General features: G+C 38.0%; 1 protein-coding gene across 1 annotated transcript in view; it reads right to left on the reverse strand.

The window, feature by feature from the left end:
* Positions 1 to 20,000, reverse strand: part of APOD (apolipoprotein D) — a 254,748-nt gene that overhangs the window by 62,923 nt on the left and 171,825 nt on the right. Inside the window, exon 4 of the mRNA XM_044070184.1 lies at positions 13,340 to 13,428. Coding sequence (XP_043926119.1) covers positions 13,340 to 13,428 — 89 coding nt within the window. The remainder of the gene's footprint in view (positions 1 to 13,339; positions 13,429 to 20,000) is intronic.

Below are 20,000 nucleotides of genomic sequence, written 5' to 3' on the forward strand. Positions count from 1 at the left end.
CATACGACAATGATCTAAAATTTGTGTTCTTTGTTACTGGCTGTCCTTTCCTCTTACCTTTGTAGGAGACAAACAGCTGATTAGGTTTCGTGAAGGATTGAGTTTTGTCTAGGTGTTACTTGAGCCCTGTGGACATCCAAAGTGTGAAGAAGTTTTTTCTCTCTTGTTTTTGGGCACAAGAAAAAGACTGGGAGATTAAAAGACAGGCACAACATAAACAGAGATCACTTTAAGCCTAAAAGAAGGATTAGACTTCAAAGAAAGCATGCCCTTGTGGAAAATAAGGTAGGGTTGACTCGCAGTAAGAGCTTGTAATTCAGACACTCTTCTCACAGAAGTCAGACACAAAAAAGAAAAACAGCAAGGCCCCCAACAGGGATACTTATCTGACCAACACCAAAGGAACAGGAATGAACTGTATGGCTGACAAACCAACGCTGAAGACCAGTTCAGGTCTTGGCTGATGGCAAGAAAGTTCTGAGATATTCTGCATCTTTATACCCTTAATATACCTCTGCCTCAATTGGCTGAACTCATAAGTTGGACATATGGCTTAAGGAGAGAGAGTGCCAAGGCTTTGGTATGTTGTCTGGATGTATGGCTATCCTTGGCAAGATATCCCATTGGTGAATAATATTGCACCAGGGATCATGGAAGGACATCACTTTTCCTAGAACTGGAGAAAATATGAATATTTGTTTTACATAGCAAGGCAGAATCCCCTTGAAGGAAGGGAGGGAGAGATTCCCATTGCAAAGTGTATCCCTACTGAATGACTTTTACAGTCCATCTGTCTGAAACAATATGGTGTCACACAGGAAGATGTAGATTAAAAAATAGGGAGAAATTGCCAGTGTGGGTGTGGAGGGAACCTGGAGAGACTAACAGTCATGCTGACTTGTTGGACTCTCTGAGTTTGAGATGATTATCCTTCATTTTTGGAACCTCCTTGCCATTGCTTTTTAAAATCCTGTCTGTTGTCTCCTTGTTGTGTTAATTGCTTTTCAAAAAAGGAAACTGAAGTGGAAGGAAATTTTTTATTTGCCTCAAAAAAGGAAAGTTGAAATATTTAGGTCACACCTTGAATCAACTTTCCTCTCCCACCAAACCCCTACAGCACCTCAGCTGCAGAAAGGACAAACAGAACTTTCTTGTCTATGGGAGAACTTAAATTTCAATTTGAACATCTTCAGGGAGATTTTGAGGAAGTAGCCAAGCAAATCTTCTCATGACTGACCCAAAAGTAGCAGCCCTGGAGATAGGACCAGCAGCTTCATAATAATACTTTAAGCTATGTCTAACTGCACAAGAAGCAGAAACAAAAGAGGCATTCAAAAAAACTTTTCATCTCAGAAGTTAGTTTACCAGTTAACTTTTTCATGCTCTCAAAAGACATAAGAAAAAACATTAACTTGTGAGCTTGGCAGTTTAAAATTCTAAATGTTAAAGTGGCAGAAGACTATAATAAACCTTCTTCCTAAATCTGTCAAAACCTTTCCCATTTTGTCAGAGGGAATGGGACTGACAATAGCCATATGTCTAGCCTAGCAGAAGCAGTTCTGGAGAATGGAATCACTGTAGAGTCTGCTTTGAGGTTGCAAAACAAGTATTTATAAGTCTGAGGTACCTTATATAATTTATCAGATTTCCTAGGATCAGGAGGTTGACTGTTAGGTAAACTACAGGGTGTCTAGAAAATATTCTCCAGAGCAGATAAAACAGGAAGAACAGATGTAACCTGAGGAGTACCCAGCTGTAACAAATCATAATACATTTGCTGGCAATAGGAATATAATTCTGCTCCCACTGAAAAAAATTATTTCATTTTAGATAAGGTTTCAGAAAATGAAAATTCTGATGGAGGAAAATCTGAATCCATGCTTTCCTTAAAATCATAGTTTGTGAATGTGAAGAGAGCCCTGAAGTACATTCTCCCTACAAGTCCTGCTCTTCTGACTGAAAATCAGTGTTAGAGGGGGACTCTCTTTTCTTCTCAGAAGGAGAAACAGGCACAGTGAAAGCAGAAATCAGATTCCTGGTAAATCCCAGCAAGTCTTCCCTGTCCAAAGAAATAGAGACAAGAGAAAACATATGTTTTGCTTTTTGTTTTCCCTTCTAGACGAATTTCTAGAAAAAGACTGACCCAAAGCAGGAACACTCACCCAGGGCTCAGGCTTCCTTTCCCAGCTATGTTGTACACTTGCATCCACCCCCACTCCCAGATTGACAAGTACAATCCTCCCTTGCCCACTGAGGGTAACCCTACACCTGTAGAGTACTTGTCTCTCCCCAAGTTCCCAATGGCTGTAGGTAGTTCATTAGATGAACCAGGTAAAATGATGAGCAATACTAGGAACCAAGTCCAGCAGCAATAGAGTTACTCATCAGCAGCTGAGGCAAAGAAGGAGCCAGCTTAACATCTCAAGGCTATTGTGGATGAGGGAAGTAAGAATCAAACAGACTGGTAATGCCAACCACAATGGAAGACTAAGTCAGGAATTGGAACCTGAAAGACTTGTTCAATCTCAAAAGACAGCCCAAAAACAGGCTTTGAGGAAACCAAATCACACTGAAATTCTTGAAAAGCACCAAATCTGGCAAATAACACAAATAATGATGCAATGTATGAAAAGTTTACAAAACCGATTAAAGCAAAAATAGTTCGCTCAAGCATGAGGTAAAATTTCCTGTCAAGGTGAAGCTTTCCACAAAATAATTTCCTAGCCAGAAATATACAACTTTCACAAATGTTCATCAGAAAAATAAAATTAGTGGAAGTTTACTTTAGAAACTAATGTATACATTATACTTCATACTCTGCTCGATTGTACACTGCACTGTGCTTTTTTCACAAGTATATATATATATATATATATATATATATATATATATATATATACATACATACACACACATTTTTCTATGTAAATCAGTCTGAGCTACTCTGTTATTGCTTACGTTTCTGTATTTATTTGTTTGTGAAATGTTTTGTATTTCACCTGAGCTAAGCCTGAAATTGGTCAATGTTTATCAGTACACTACCTTGATAAATATATATATATATATATATATATATATATATATATATATAAATTTTCCCCAGCAGGGAACATATTTGCCCAGCCTTGAAGGATCACTAGCCGACCATCAGTTCTGATGCCTGCAGAAGGAGTTTACTTCAATTGCAAGAAAGCACTGAAGGTTTTGACACTCTAACTGCCTTTATATGGGGCTCTGCTCAAGTTCCCAGCAGTTAGAGCTTGTAAGCTGGCCAGTTGGTCATATCCTTGGCAGGGAATAACCCAAACAATTTAGGCTACTGCAAAAGTGATCTAATGCTGAATATCTAGCCTTAGGTTTCCTTTTTCTGGAACAGCATCTGAATGGTGCCTTACCAGGGAATGACACCTCTCAGAGAATCTTTAAGGAGCATCACCCAGTTCCTTTGCCAGTGCCAGCAAGACTGACTCTCCTTTACATGACAAGAGCAGCTGAACAACTGCAGAGAACATGCATGCCTCCCAATCCTTAGTGGCTTCTCAAGGAGCAGGCCCAGAGGGATCAAAAGAAAGTCATAAGCATTCCAAGGAACAACAGACTGCCATAGTGGAGTCACCCAATCAGTACCTGAGGTGAATTAGAAGACACAGTGAAGACCGACCCCTCCCCCCCAGCTAACTTCTCTTCTTACTGCTTAGGGAGGGAATAATCAAGTTACTGGGACCCAGGTCCATGCTCTTGCCAGAAAAGGTGTCTAACAGGTGGTTAGTGGAACTTTGAAGAGTTGGTTTTACCACCTGACAGACAAGTGAAGTTCTGAGGTAAAATGTTTTAGTGACAACCACCAAACACATTACACTGACAGGAAAGTGACACTTTTCCTCACAAAAAGAGAATTTACAAAGGGATCCAAGATAATCAGTCTACTGAAGAAGCTGTCTGACATGTCGCTAGTGGATCCTTGAAGAGTTGGTCTTACCTTTTGACATACGATCTCCAGTCCCTAATAACAAGTTTTGACAAAGAAGCAATATGTTTCGTCATAAAATATGATGAATAATAAGGGACACTCTGTGGGGACTCAGGACTGTCTGTCGACAGAAAAAAGTACCTGACAAGCAGTAATAAGAGCTTAGAATACTTAGTGAAACAACCTGACAAGAAAAACAAGTTTTGAAGTAAACATTTTTAATGACAATCCCCTAAACTATAAGTCCTAGCCCCTAGTGGCAGGTTTTGACCAATAAGTAAAACTTCTTTTCATGAAAATCAATCCATTAAGGTCCAGCACCTAGCCTATATCAGTGGATACATTTTCCTCATCAAACATGGTACTCATTTTTCACAATCTGGCATGGTATTTATCCAGTTAGTCTTTTTTCTTCTCGTCATCTCTTCTTCATCCAAACCTTTAATCACATTTGGATCGCTGGCATCTCTGTTAAGGGCATTTCTTTTGTGACACCTGGCTGAGCCTGTACCCTCATATTTAAACTCTCCTACTCATCCATTTTGTGCACTTTTTGTTTTAATACTCCATGACAGAAAAGAAAACTCTGTAGTTTAAGCTAATAAATCCCTGTTTTCAATTATCTCCACCCTCAAAAATGGTTGATATTCCTCTGAAAAGAGGAAGCAGATGCTTCAGGGGTTTAAATAATCATACAGACATACATACAATGGTATATTTATATATCTACCAACTGGTGGCTTATTTATATATAAATACAAGATATAGAAACTAAACAGTTTGTGATCCTCCACTTGTAATATTCATATAATTTGCCTTGAATCTTTTTGCACAGACCATCTAAAATGGTAAGGTTATTCACTAATCTAACAGAATACTCATTAACCCAGAGTACCGTCACATGGCGCCTCTGTGCTTACATCCAAGTATGCTGTGTGACGGTAGTTATTGTATGGAGTTACACCCGAGTGCCTTCCACATGCATATCTAACTTTACAGTCATACTGTAGCTCCCATGTTAAAAAATAAGTTGAAAAAGTACCTGAACATTTTCAGTTACTTTCTCAACTTAGTTTTGAGTATGGAGTTACATGATGTTAGTATTTGACTTTTCGGAGAAAATCATCTCACCATGCACTTTATATATTTGTTATTGTAAGTTGCGGTGGTACAGTGGTAGTGTTGTTACATCACAGCAAGAGGTGCTCCTGTTCAATTCTAGGCTAGAGTGCCTTCTGTATGGAGTCTGCATGTCCTCCCCACAGTCGAGTGGCCTCTGAAAGACATGTGTGAATGGGCATGCCTTCGCTAAAGGTTGGGTGTCGGACTGGCAACTTGGCACCATAAAAATCTACTGCTAGTCATTAGCGGACTGGAGTTCTGCTGTGGTGACCCCTAACTGGGAAAAGACAAACAACAACAGTAAGCCGATTCTCCGTGCATTGCAATAAGCAAGTGGTGGCAGCCAATCGGATTCTTCCAGTCCAAGCCGCCACTTGCATAACATCTCCATCCCCAATCTAAGGTTTCTTTGATCTGCCAAAATAAACACAGGGTCCAGCAGTAGCAATTCTCTTTTGTTCTTCTGATAGTTGCTGCATTCACCTGAATTGCTACTGGATCCTGCTATTTATTTTGTCAGAGCATTGATTTCTGTGTGCCACTTTGCCAGTTTGGAGTTGCTGCCACGTTCCAGAAAGACAGCCACTTCTAGAACACCTGAACTTCAACGAAGCAGAGTTCAGCTGCAACAGAGTCCTATTTTAGAAAGTGCAGGTAAGTGTACTGGAAGTGTTTGCTCCTCTTACGATCTCGGAGAGTGAGGGACAGGGGTGGATCAAGTGTGTTCTGCACTCAGTAGTTTGGAATGTAGTTAAAATACTACTTTTTTTTTTTTGCCAGTACGCTACAAAAGATAAGCCAGTTATCGTTACTTCCGTTGATAACTGTGTGTGCATCTGATTTGTTTCTTGGACGGGAGAAAGTTATTGTGTGCTAGCCTCGTATTTCAGAATCCAGCTAGAGATCATTTAGCAGGGGTGAAACACAGTCATACGCTGTGGTGGTGAATTGCTACATGTCCCCTTTTTGGTGGCACAGGACAAAGCAATGCTGTCCACCTGCATAATGGTAGTTCTAAAGGGTAAACCATAAGATGGAAGTTGTAAATGATAAGCCAGTTATCGTTACTCCCGTTGCTAACTGTCTGTGCATCTGAGTTGTTTCCTGCATGGGAGAAAGAAATTGTGTGCTAACCTCATATTTCAGAATCCAGCAATCTCAGTGAGTGAGGCGAGGGGTGGATCAAGAGTGTTCTACCCTCAGTAGTTTGAAATGCAGTTAAAATACTATTTTTTTTGCTCGTATGCTATAAAAGATAAGCCAGTTATCATTACTTCCATTGCTAACTGTCTGTGCATCTGATTTGTTTCCTGCATGGAAGAAAGTTATTGTGTGCTAGCCTCATATTTCAGAATCCAGCTAGAGATCCTTTAGCAGGGGTGAAACACAGTCATACACTGTGGTAGTGAATTGCTTCATGACCCCTTTTTGGTGGCACAAGACAAAGCATTGGTGTCCATCTGCATAATGCTAGTTCTAAAGGCTAAGCCATAACATGGAAGTTATAAATGATAAGCCAGTTATCGTTACTCTCATTGCTGTCTGTGCATCTGATTTGTTTCCTGCATGGGAGAAAGTTATTGTGTGCTAACCTCGTATTTCAGAATCCAGTGATCTCGGAGAGTGAGGGACAGGAGTGGATCAAGCGTGTTCTGCCCTCAGTAGCTTGGAATGCAGTTAAGATGCTATTTTCTTTCTTTGCTCATACGCTATACAAGATAAGCCAGTTACTGTTACTCCCATTGCTAACTGTCTGTGCATCTGATGTGTTTCCCGCACAGGAGAAAGTTATTGTGTGCTAACCTCATATTTCAGAATCCAGCTGGAGATCCTTTAGCAGGGGTGAAACACAGTCATACGCTGTGGTGGTGAATTGCATCATGACCCCCTTTTTGGTGGCATAAGACAAAGCAATGGTGTCCATCTGCATAATGCTAGTTCTAAAGGGTAAGTCATACGATGGAAGTTATAAATGATAAGCCAGTTATCGTTACTCCTGTTGCTGTCTGTGCATCTGATTTGTTTCCTGCATGGGAGAAAGTTATTGTGTGCTAACCTCGTATTTCAGAATCCAGCTAGAGATCCTTTAGCAGGGGTGAAACACAGTCATACACTGTGGTAGTGAATTGCTTCATGACCCCTTTTCGGTGGCCCAAGACAAAGCATTGGTGTCCGTCTGCATAATGGTAGTTCTAAAGGCTAAGCCATAACATGGAAGTTATAAATGATAAGCCAGTTATCGTTACTCCTGTTGCTGTCTGTGCATCTGATTTGTTTCCTGCACAGGAGAAAGTTATTGTGTGCTAACCTTGTATTTCAGAATCCAACTAGAGATCCGTTAGCAGGGGTGAAACAGAGTCAATTATATTGTTGCTTTCTTCCCCCAAAACTAAGTGCTTTCGGCATTGCTGGTGGTGGTGATTGCACACTAGGAACTGTTACTGAAGGGTCATTCACGGAAATGCTTCCAGTTAGTGCTTGTGCATATTTCAACATTTTACTGAAGGGTTTGCTTGGGTGAATGTTTCATTTCATTGCATGTACATACCAGGAACTTTAACTGAAGGGTCGTTTGGGGAAATATTTCATTCTGGTGCTTGTGCATAAATCAGCATTTAACTGTAGGGATCGCTTGGGTGAATGCTTTATTTTGGTGACTGCACATAGTAGGAACTGTTACTGAAGGGTCGTTCATGGAAAGGCTTCATGTTGGTGATTGTGCATACTTCAACATTTTACTGAAGGGTTTGCTTGGGTGAATGTTTCATTTTGGTGCATGTACATACTAGGAAGTGTTGATGAGATTCCACTCACTCATCTACGTGAGAAGGCCATTGCCTGTGATACGTATGATGCCCCTGTGCCAGACATTCTTGACAGACCACTATGACTTGCCACAGAAGACATGACCACTAATGATGAAACTGACCATGATACTGAGGATGAGGTACCACTTGCACTGCTAAGGAAGGGTGGCACACACAATGGTCACCCAGTGCATTCTGATTTTGACACAGATAATGAATTGCCTTTATCTGTGTTCAAGAATATGTGTGGTATCACTGCCAGACCTATGACATCCTCCACAGTCCATGACATTGCAGGTATTGACAAGGATGTGGATGTGCCTTCCAATGTACATGAGGTTCAAAGTAGTCCAGAGTATGTGGACTGGAAGAGGGAAAATCCACTAGATCTGAGTCGAAGTAGCTCCTTGTCAAGCAAAGATATGATTGTGCCTCAGCATGGAACATCTGTTAGTACTTCACTAACAAGTTCTTGCATTACATTTGCTAGTGACAATCATTGAACCATACAGGACTTTCCATTTCCAAGTGTTCCAAGTGACCCAGTACAGTACGCCGAGCATGCCCAACATGTAAGATCATGTGGCAGAAACGCCTCACAGCAGTACACATAGATGACTTTGTGAGTCCAGCAGACACAGTAAGCAACTTGGACTCAGATGGCACAGAGATGTACTTCATGTACTTGATGTTCCCAGAGAAGCTGTACACCCTTATTGCCAATGAAACCAATCGCTATGCTTTACAGAGGAAGGCTGCATCAGGCAAGGTTGATACATGGTAGAGTCCTGTTTGTCCAGGAGACATATGCACATTTCTAGGTGTCAGAATATACATGTCTGTTGTACAAGTTCCTGAATACCAGCAGTACTGGGAAACACATCATGTGTATGGTCATTTCCCAAGAGCTGAGTACATGACCTGAGAGAGGTTTGAAAAAATTCAACAGTATTTCCACTGCAACAACAACTGCCAGAGCCTACCACAGGGCTCTTTGGGTCATGACAAGCTACATCATGTATGTCCAATACTGGATGCAGTATTCGATGCATGGAGGACACAGTACAATGTGCATCATGAGGTGGCTCTAGACAAAGTCATGGTTGGCTTTTGTGGACATTTGACATTTAGACAGTTTATGCCTGGTAAGCAAGATAGCCATGGCATTAAGGTGTGGGTGTTGGCAGACTCTTCCAATGGGTATGTACATGAATTCCAGGTATACATTGGAAATGCAGAGAATACAGAGGTTGGATTAGCGCACTACGTTGCAGCTGACTTAACTAGGGGACTGATTGGCAAGGAGCATCACATTTACTTTGATAAATTCTTTACCTCTGTCCGGCTGGCACAGCAATTGCTGCAAGATGGTCTATACTGCTGTGGAACCATGCACACCAATAGGTCAGGATGGCCTCTAACATTCAACACACAGGCCATTGGTAAAGCACCTCGAGGGTACTACAAGCAGTTGCAGAGTGGACCACTGCTGGCTACTGAATGGAAGGATAGCAACCCAGTATTCCTCATGTCAACTAACTGTAACCAAACCTTGTCAATCTCCAGCACACACAGGAGAAAGCGTGATGGAACAAAGGCATCGGTGTCATGTCCACCAGTTGTAAACATGTACAACACTTACATGAACAGGGTGGACCGAGCAGATCAGCTCAGGACACAGTATCTAACTGCCAGGAAGGCCTGCAAATGGTGGCTGTACTTATTCTGGTTCTTACAAGATGAGGCCATAGTCAATGATTTCATTATATTTTGTGAAAGTAACAGCCACCAGCAACTGTCACACTCTGGACATGCTATTGCAACAACACATCTCCTTGCCAGTTATAAGTAGAGGAAAAAATGCACCAAGATTACTGTCCCAGAGCCCCTAAGCTGATTTGAGCATGGCTCACACTTTCTGGTGAAATGGTGGAAATCAAGATGCAAAAACTGTGCCAGCAAGGGTAAAAGTTCTGAACTGTCATGGGATGCCTGACTTACAAGATCAACCTGTGTGTTGAATGCTTAGGCGAGTACCATGGCCGTAAATATGTTGTGCACTGATGACAGCAAGAAAGCCACATAGTCATATGTACAAGAGAAATCAAGATGTGTATTCCTATGGCACTGGGGAACTTGGAGACTCTTCAGCACGGCGCTGAATGCTGTGTACATCAGTGGGTGTCACACCTAGACACCATGACTTTTAGGATCATCCAGGGTGGCAGTGAAGAACTTGGAGACTCTTCAACTCAGTCCCACTGTGCTGCTCTCCTGGATATGCATGATTTCAAGGGTCCCACTGTGATGCCTTCACTCCATCCCCGAAAGGCCACCTGCAAAAAGAAAGAGTCTTGGTATGTCTTTTTCTTTTGTGATGTGCTCTTTCTGTGGCTCTCCTTTCACTCTCCCTCCACTCTGGTACAGTAAGTGTATGCAGGTCAGGGCAAGAAACGTTACAGTACTTCTGCCCTTGACTCCTTATGTCCATTGCTGAATAGACACAAGTAAAGAGAAAAGGCAGAGGTAAGGCAGATTGCTGATACTGAAGGAGTTTGTGAGACTGTAGTGGCAACAGCATCTGAGTGGGTAGCCAGCACAGGTATCGGACACATCAGATGACCTCAAGTGCCATTGAAGTCCTATGCCTGTCCTGGGTTCATTAGTGGAGAGGTGGTCCTTACCTGCTTTTTCTCTCTATATATGCCCTTTCTGTAGCCCTTTGTGAGTAGCCATTCAGCAGTATGTGCCTATTACTAATCTGATAGTGTGTATGAGCTGCTGGTTTTCAGGTTGTTAGGTATGTATCTCTGCATCATCTTTGCAAATAATGAACAAAAAGAATCCCTATGTGGATAGCAGTGAATATTCCAGCAGGCAAACAAGGTAATGCACATTATATTCATATACATGTTGTACTAATGCAATAAATCCCTCAAACATCATCATTAACCGACTTGCATTTCTTCCCTGTGCAGGTATTTCTACCTTGTGACAGTGACATGGCTTCAAGAGAAGGGGAACAACAAGTGAGAGTGTGGGTGTGTGGCCATTTCTATGTTCACTGGGCTGCCAGACATGCCTCCAAAAATAAAAATACTACAACTTGAGCTTTCCCACATCTAGCGTGAAGGTACACTGGATTGTAAGAAGATGCATTGGAGTGGACTCCTGCAGTTGTTGGAAAAGAAGCATTCCATCTACCCTGAGCCTGACATTCTTGTCTTACACATTGGAGGGAATGATGTCATCACTCATTCACTTGGAGAGCTGAGGTTTCAAATCAAGGAGATTTTTTGAACGCATACAGTCGTGGTGGTCACATTGCCATTTTGTGTGATATGCAAATAGCCAACAGGTAGTGCACAAGGCCAGACATTTGCAGAATGGGTTCATGCGTAGATTGATGCTCATGGTCGGTGGATCAGCAATCATCCATAACAGCATCACTGCTGAAGATGATCACCTTTTCAGAAATGACGTAGTTCACCTAAATGAAGATGACATCGACCTGTTCTTGACTGATCTGCAAAACTTCATGATGGCAACAATGCATGACATACTGGCAACATGCACCTAGTGACAAAAGATGGAAAACAACCATGACCAAGCTGGAGCAGTATGGTAAGTGAAAGTCTATTACATTTCATGAAAACCTTTTTCACTACTTAGAACACAGTAAAATAATTGTAATTGTATCTTTGCTAGGGAACATGTCAACATGCTAAGTAATACCTCATTTGAAGACAGTGTTATTCCTTACAACATGTTAAAGAACAGTGTACGTGGGCTGTACACATATACAGGTATCACAATTAGCTTAGGACTTGGGTTATGGAAATTATGATTTTTTTTCATATTTTGGTAAATAAATTTGCTAGGGAAGATGTCAACATGTTAAGTACGATCTCAGTTTGAAGACAGCATTACTCCTTACTGCATCATAAAAGGAATGTGTCTGTAGGCTGTAGACATGTACAGATAACACAGTTTTTTTTTAGGACTAAGGTTATGAAAATTATGATATTTTTTCATGTTTTAGTAAATTACTTTGCTAAGGAAAGATGTCAATGTGCTAAGTAATACCTCATTTTGAAGACAGAATTGGTCCTTACAACATGGTAAAATAACTGTGCTCATGTGCTGTACATATGTACAGATATCACAGTTTAAGGCTTACGTTATGCAAATTATGATTTTTTTTTCATGTTTTGGTAAATAACTTTGCATGGGAACATGTCAATGTGCTAAGTAATACCTCAATTTGAAGACAGTATTAATGGCTACAACATGATAAAAAACTGCGTCTGTGTGATGTACACATGTACAGCTAAAGTTTGTTTAGGACTTAGGTTATGGAAATTATGATTTGTTTTCATATTTTGGTAAATAATTTTGAGAGGGAGCATGTCAATGTGCCAAGTAATACCTCAGTTTGAAGACAGTATTACTCCTTACAACATGGTAAAAGAATAGTGTCTGTATGATGTACACATGCACAGATATGACAGTTTGTTTAGTCTGGTAGGATTATGAAAATTATACATTTTCCATATTTCTCATTATTATGCCCATTTCTTTGCAAGGAAGCATGGTGATGACACGCATGATGCATCAGTTTGAAGCTGACATTGAGCCACACAACTTGTACACTGATATGTAGTCTCTGTCTGTTACAGGTGATGAAATATTATACTTTATCAATTATGAGAAATATAATATTAGTCATATTTCTGTGAATATCTCCATAATGGAGCATCACACAGTAATGGTTAAGGTATCATTTTAAAGCTGACATTCATACAAATTAATTGCAAATTGTTTGGGTCTGCATGGTACATTCACCAAGATACTGTGATTTGTTTTACCAAAAAGGGAAAAAATAAGCATTCCTTGGCAAATATTTAACAATTAATTAGATACACACTATCAACATTTACTCTTTTGGAAAGGTCAGTGTCTGCTGAACAACTTTCTCATTAACATTTTTAGTCTAGCTCTTATGGTTAAAGAGTTATGAACATTTGTTTTCTGCATGGTATTACAAATGGATTATCTGAATATGAGCTCAGGCTGCACTGTTGTTCCTATGGTGGAAGTAAGCAGGCAGCATTTCCTGAGCTGCTCCGGAGTGAATGAGTTAAGACAGATCACCCTTTACTTACCTAAAAACCATCTGGCTAACGCATACATGTCTAAACCTGGTTGTTGGATGCAGGATCAGAAAAAGAAGTCTTAATTTGATATGTCTTGAAAATATTTTATTAAGACAACATCATGAACATCTTACTGTGATAATATGCCTCTATTTAAATCTGCTCAAAAGAGTTATGACACTAAAAAAAAAAACAAAAAACAAAGCAAAACAAAAAACAAAGAGAAACTCGAACTTCATTGAAAATCAACTGTAATATAAACTGTTTTATAACATCATACTTACAGGAATTAAAGCTAACCCCAAGTTTTGCTGGTACTTGTAAGTCAAATTGAATGGCTTCCCCTTCTATTTTGCTCCATTTGCCATCAGGTCTAGGAAAAAACAAAACATTAATAGTTTATTTAAAAAAAATGTTAACATGAACAAAAAGCTTCATAATATATGGTTTGTGTGTATGTCCATATACATATGTAGCGTTGTTACTTCACAGCAAGAGGTTCTCCTGTTCGATTCATGGCTGGAGTGCCTTCTGTGTGGAGTCTGCATGCCCTTCGTTTTCAGTAGAGATTTAACCTCTTTGTGGTATGTATTTTACTATGTCTCTTAAGCCATTTCCATGTTCTATTTTATTATGATCACTACTAAGAAGTTCTAACTTATGTCTGCAAAATGCTCTAACACACTTTTAAAAGGGTTGCTTTCCTCCTCCCATGTTTCTTTTGCTACATCCTACAAGCCATGAGGATGCTGTCCATGTGGCAGTTCAAATAGGGTGAGCTTAGGTGTTGCTTTAGGTACTTCCATTAAAGCAAAGATAAGGTATGGTAGCAGTTAGTGCCAGTGTCACCCATCCTGTTATCTGATGTTCTATAACATGAACTTTAACAGCTTATTAAAGTGATCCACTAACTTATCTGTTTGAGAGTGGTATATGGCTATCCTAAGGGGACTTGCATTAAATGAACTGACAAAGTTCAATGTTGTTATCTTGCAGAAGAAGAAATTCAAAGTTCAAAGTGCACTTGTCCTGTTCTGTTTCTCTGTTTCCCCATCTACTCTGTGTTGTCTCTAGCTTTAATCAATGTACTGTTTTCTCACTGAGCCTTCTTAAAGTTTGCATGGCTTATTTGTATGACAGTCAAGTCAGCAGTGCTTTCATTGTCATTCTGATTTGAAGAAGAGGTCAAGGCCTCTTTCCACTCCAAATACAAGTACAGACATTCCCTCTTCAGCTAATTCATTCCCTATGAAAGGCAGGTCATGAAAATATTTTTTCCACCACCAATACTGGCAGTACCTCTTTCTGTCCTTCAGTATATGTCTTATTTTCCTTACCCATAGAATCATGCTTATCTTTCTGTCAGCCCATCTGCTCTGGTGTAGAAGGGAGAAGTTCAGGTTTACTACAGTGCTTATTTTCTAACAACTTTACAAAAACAAAAACTCAATGTTAACAAGCATGTCAGATACAGAATTTCAACAGCAGTGCTTAATAAGCTACATTTACCTCAGCAGGAGCAATGTACAGTAAAACTGATTAAACATTGCACAGTAAGTTATCAATGGTGTAGTGCTGTTAAAACTTACAACAACTCAAGACTGTCACTGGGTACAAAATGGAAAGATAAAAAAAAAAAGTACACATTTGCCCTGTACAAAACTGCCAAATGAACAGTCTCTTAATCAAAACTCAATAACCATATTCCCTGGAATATTTTAAACAGGTTTAAATGCACAGACAAAATATTACAGTCCATGGAAAGCGATCCACAAATCCAAGCTTACAGAGCACTTCCGAGATCAGAAGGCTAATAAAGGATAGCACAAATACTACCACTATGAATGGCAATTGCCTCAGTATTAAAACACTCCCAAGGCATGAGCTGCACTGCAACAATCTCCTCCTCACCAAAAACAGCCATAGCGCTCTAGTTACCGTGATTGTCTCAGTCATTCTGAAGCTATAAAAGAGTCCAAATAAACTTGGGAAATACAGAAAATGGTATGTTTCCAGGAAATAAACTTCCAAGGAAATAAAAAGTTCACGATAAATAGACTGTTCTCCTCACTTACCAAAGGTACTGTTCCATGTGGGCCAATCTTACACCAATGAAATGGTGAAATGGCATCTGGCAATTTAAAGACTGAAAAAAAAAAGTAAATACAATACCACTAGCCCATGACTTGATAGCCCAACTAGTACAACCAAAAACTAAACACCAGCTTAAGTAGAAAACCCAAGCAAATATTAAATAATGATCAAACTAGCAAATGTAGCCCAATCCATGGCCTGGCGGCCACCTAAGGCCATTGTTCAGACTAAAACTATGTCACAACCATTTCTGGTTATCACTCTGCAGGTTTCCTCATTATGATATTCTTCTATCACTGTTTCTCCCCATACTTCTTTCTCTCATGGTACCCTTAATTACAGGTACTTCTTTATCAGTTTCTATACTGACCTCTCATTATTTTAACAAATGGAATATTTTGGCAAGACTCACCTTCCATGTCAAGCTCTAAAGTGTGTCTTCTTATTACTTTAACAGCTTGAGTCTCTTGCAAGATTCACTTTCAGTTTTATCTGCCCATCTATCCAGAGCCAAATGCTGGTTCTTTTTTTAAATTTCAAGTTCTATGTCTTTTTTTTTTTTTTTTTTTTACTGAGCCCATGCATCTTTGGTAACCTGTCTGGCTAAAACATTTCCACCACACCACACCACCCCATGCTTTCCACTGCTCTTTCAACTGGGGAAAGTCTTGACCAATTACTATATCACAAGTTAAGCACTAACAGCTTCTAGTTAAACCTACTGTCCACCAAAAAGTGTGCTATCAAACAGAAGGGGACTTTGCTTCTGCTTCTTGTTCTTCTGATGATAAAACTCATAGAGTGGCTTTGCCAGTGAAACCTATTTTAATGTTCCAAAGGAAAATGCTTGAGAGACAGAGGAAAGCAGAGGAGTTGACAATATGAACCAGGAATATGTCAAAAATGAATCAGTGATTGTAGTTTGGAGATACAGATCAAAAGGAAGAAAACCAGCAACTTAGAAATTAATGAATACATGTGGGATTACAAAGCATCAATCACATTTGTGAAATATGTCTGAACATGAAAACCAGGCAATATTGGACTTATTTGACTATGTTAAACTTGTAGCGGACTGCAAAGCATATGCCTTACTTTATGTCATTAATGTCTGAAAGAACATTAAGGATAAGAAAAGGGGAGGGAAACAGTTATTGTAAGTAAAACAATTTTGTTCTTAACAGTATTTGTATAAATCAGGACACATACTGCATGTTATATAGTAAAGGATTTTTCAGTTATTTTTGTGCATTATAGAGATACTAAAGTAAACAGGTGCCCTTTTTTCATCTTTCTTTTTTCTTGTTTAGTTTTAAGAAATGTAGGCACTGCAATATAAAAAGAGAAAAAAGCCTGGACACAAGCATGTTTAAGATAATAGGCTGTAATCTAGGAGTTGTTGTAAGTGACAGGTTGTAAAAGTATACAGAACTTGATATAAGTAAAAAATTATATGCTTTTTCTTACTTTTGCATAGGGGAATGGCTGGATTAAGGCCACTGGGTGGATCAGCCCCCAAGGTTTAAATGGAAGCAAGTAAATAAGAAAACACTGAATGTAGTGAAAAGTTTTCCTTTAACAAATAAATGTTCACTGTGCAACATGAGAAGCTTGTATCTGAAGGCACCTATGTATCTGGTTCTCATGTTTCTGTGCAGACAATCTGATACATGGACAATAAAAACAGGATACTTTTTTCTTTCAATGGCTAAAATATAATGTTATCTAAAAGCATTCAAGATGTTTCTACATCCTGGAGAGGAATAAAGATAAGACAAAAGCAGGCAGTACTTTTTGTAAGCAGAAACACAGGCTGTATTATTCATCTTACCATGGATAATCTAAATTATAGGTCAGTTAAAGCCAGTGAGTGTAGCTGTCAATCTCGGACAATTGTTCCTATTAGGAGGGTTAAACTTCTTTATTTGAACATGTACATAGTTTTGTGTGTTTGTATTAAGTTAATAGGTTATGAGAGTGTTCTGGGTGTGTATTTTTGGGAGGGGTCATTAAAACAAAAGTCGTGTAAGATGTGACACAGGTTCAAATGGATATGACAAGAAACAACTGTATAAATGATTAACCTGCCAAACATTAGTGTATGCATATAATACCAAAGCTGAAACAAGACATTTAAAAAAGGTGTTATACATAACAGGTGGGAATAATAACTTCATATCATAATGGCAACACTTTCCATATTATCTTTGAACATGAATGATCTCACAGGTATATACAAAAAAAGAAAGAGTAGTGAACTATATTAAGAAATGCATAGTTCAAATAGCTATGCTACAGGAGACACATTTGGAAAGAACTGAACATGTGAATTTGACAAAGAAAGGATTTTAGGATGGTTATTCAGTGGAAGATCTGGGGCAAATGAAAAGGGAAGTATTTGTACTAATTGCTAGGGGAGTACTTATACTAATTGCTAGTGAAGATCCAATAGTGATAGAAGAGGAAAAACAATGATATAGTAAGTGGCTACTGACAAGGGAGGAGGATTATGTTGGCAACTATTTATATTCCACCTAAAACTGCTACAATGTAGCTTAAGAAAATTATGGGAATGCCAACACAAGGAAATCATTAACTAGATATCTAAAATTAAACATACTCACTTGACAGATAAATATATACCACATTTAAATAACATAGATTATGAAATGTTATCATCTGCTTCTTTTAACAAATGAAGAGAGGAACTGCTATACTTTGGAAAAATACACTGTAATGCCCATGGTCATGGAATCCATTAATGATCCCAATGGGAATGTATACATCTGTAATAATTAAAAATAATGGCAACCTCTATACAATAGCTAATTTTTACTGGATCCCTGGAATAGAAGCAAGAGTCACTAAAGAGCACTTAAACTTACTACAAAGTCATTGGAAGGGTAGTTTAAATTTAGCAGGGTATTTTAACAGCATAGCGAGTATAGAGGATACAAGTGAACAGAAGAACGCTAAAATACTGGCATCAGCTAAGGCACTAAATAAATGGATTAGTGACAATTTAGTTGATTTACTAGTAAAAGAAAAAGATACATCATTGGTCTTTACTCATTCTTATGCACATGAGATGCAGATTAGAACTGATAGGATTTATGCCTCTATAGATTTACTTAATAAAGTGAATTATTTTAAAACTATCCCTTGTCCTTTATATGATTATAATGCTCTAAGTATTAATATAGTATTGGATATAAGGAGATTTCAGATTATTTATAGAATCCCAGTATATATGATGAAATTAAAAGAGTTTAGGAGTTACCTTAAGGAACAAATCAAGATTTTTTTATCTCTAAATGATAATGGTCAGGTTAGTAACGTCAAACTGTGGGACTCCTTAAAAATGCATATTTAAGTTAGAATGGGAAGATGGGCTAGTAATAAAATGAACAAGTGGGATAAAGAGTTGTTACAGATACAAAATGAAATACACAAAGTGAAGTTTGAACAACAAACACAGAAATTAGATAATACTGAAGTAATTTAAATATTAATCAAAATATCAAACAGTTTTAATGCATAAAGGGGAGATAGCTTTAGAAAAAATAAAAATGCATAGTTTTCCAATGACTTATAAAAATGTACATAGATTAGCAAAGAAAATAAGATGTTAAGCAAAAAGGCACAATAATATCTAAAATCTTCACACTAATAAGCTTACTTCAGATATAGAGGAAATGCTTAGTATTTTTTAAAAAACTCCATGAGTATACTAATAGAGATGAAAAATAATAATCCTGATGATAAAATTGACAATTACTTAAAGAAAAATGTTACAAATAAACTAAATGACCAACAAATATATCTGTTCAATAAGCCTATTACCCTGACAGATGTTGAAGAAGCTTTAAAAAAGGTAAAAATGGTAGAGCTCCAGGGTTAGATGGTTTAAGTATGGAATTATATAGTCTGTTTCCATTAAATATTTTAGAATTACTGAGTGACATTTTTAGGATAATTCAGAGCAACAAAATAATTCCACCCTCATGGAAATTTTCTGTAATCTCACCTATACTTAAAAAAGTAAAGGATAATAGGTTAGTCTCTTCATATAGACTTAAATTTCATTATTAAATGCAGACAATAAAATATTTGCTTCCATTTTCACCATAAGATTAAAATATATAGTAGATAAGTTACTCAATAAAGATCAAACAGGATTTATACTTAATAGATCAATGTACGATAATATAACAAGGGTAGCAACTATCTTAGATTTAGCGAAAGGAATGAATAAGAAATTGGCCCTAATTAGCTTAGCTGTCAAGATAGCGTTTGATTCTGTAGATTGAAACTATTTGTTTAAAACTAAAGAAGCATTTGCATTTCCAGAACAGTTTATTAAAAAATTAAAAAAGCTGTATACAGTCTACAAAGCTATATTAAAATTGGATCTTACATTTCTCAAGGATTCACTTTAAATGAATTCACAAAGCTAGATTGCCCCTTGCCCCCATTATTATTTGCATTAGTTATCAAACCCTTAGCTAAAAGTGTAAGAAGCAATGAAAAAAATGATAGATTCTCAATTAATAGAGATTGTCAATTTGAAATACAGCTTTTTGCAATTGATATTTTACTAACTAAAGGAGATTTAAATTATTCAATCAGAGAAATAGATGAGGAAATTGAAAAGTTTTAAGAAGTATCACTGTGGAAATTGAATAATAATAAAACTAAAACTTTAGTGTTAAATCAGTTACTAGACAGTGAGTTTAAAGATAAATATAACTATAATTGGGAAAGAAAAAAACTAAAATATTTAGGAATAAAAATCTATAAAGATACAAGTAAGATTATTAATAATAATTTTGAAAAAGTTATTGAAGAGTT

The sequence above is a fragment of the Protopterus annectens genome, chromosome 4.part1 (genome assembly GCF_019279795.1).
Source record: "Protopterus annectens isolate FY-2018-M chromosome 4.part1, PAN1.0, whole genome shotgun sequence".
NCBI lineage: Eukaryota > Metazoa > Chordata > Ceratodontiformes > Protopteridae > Protopterus > Protopterus annectens.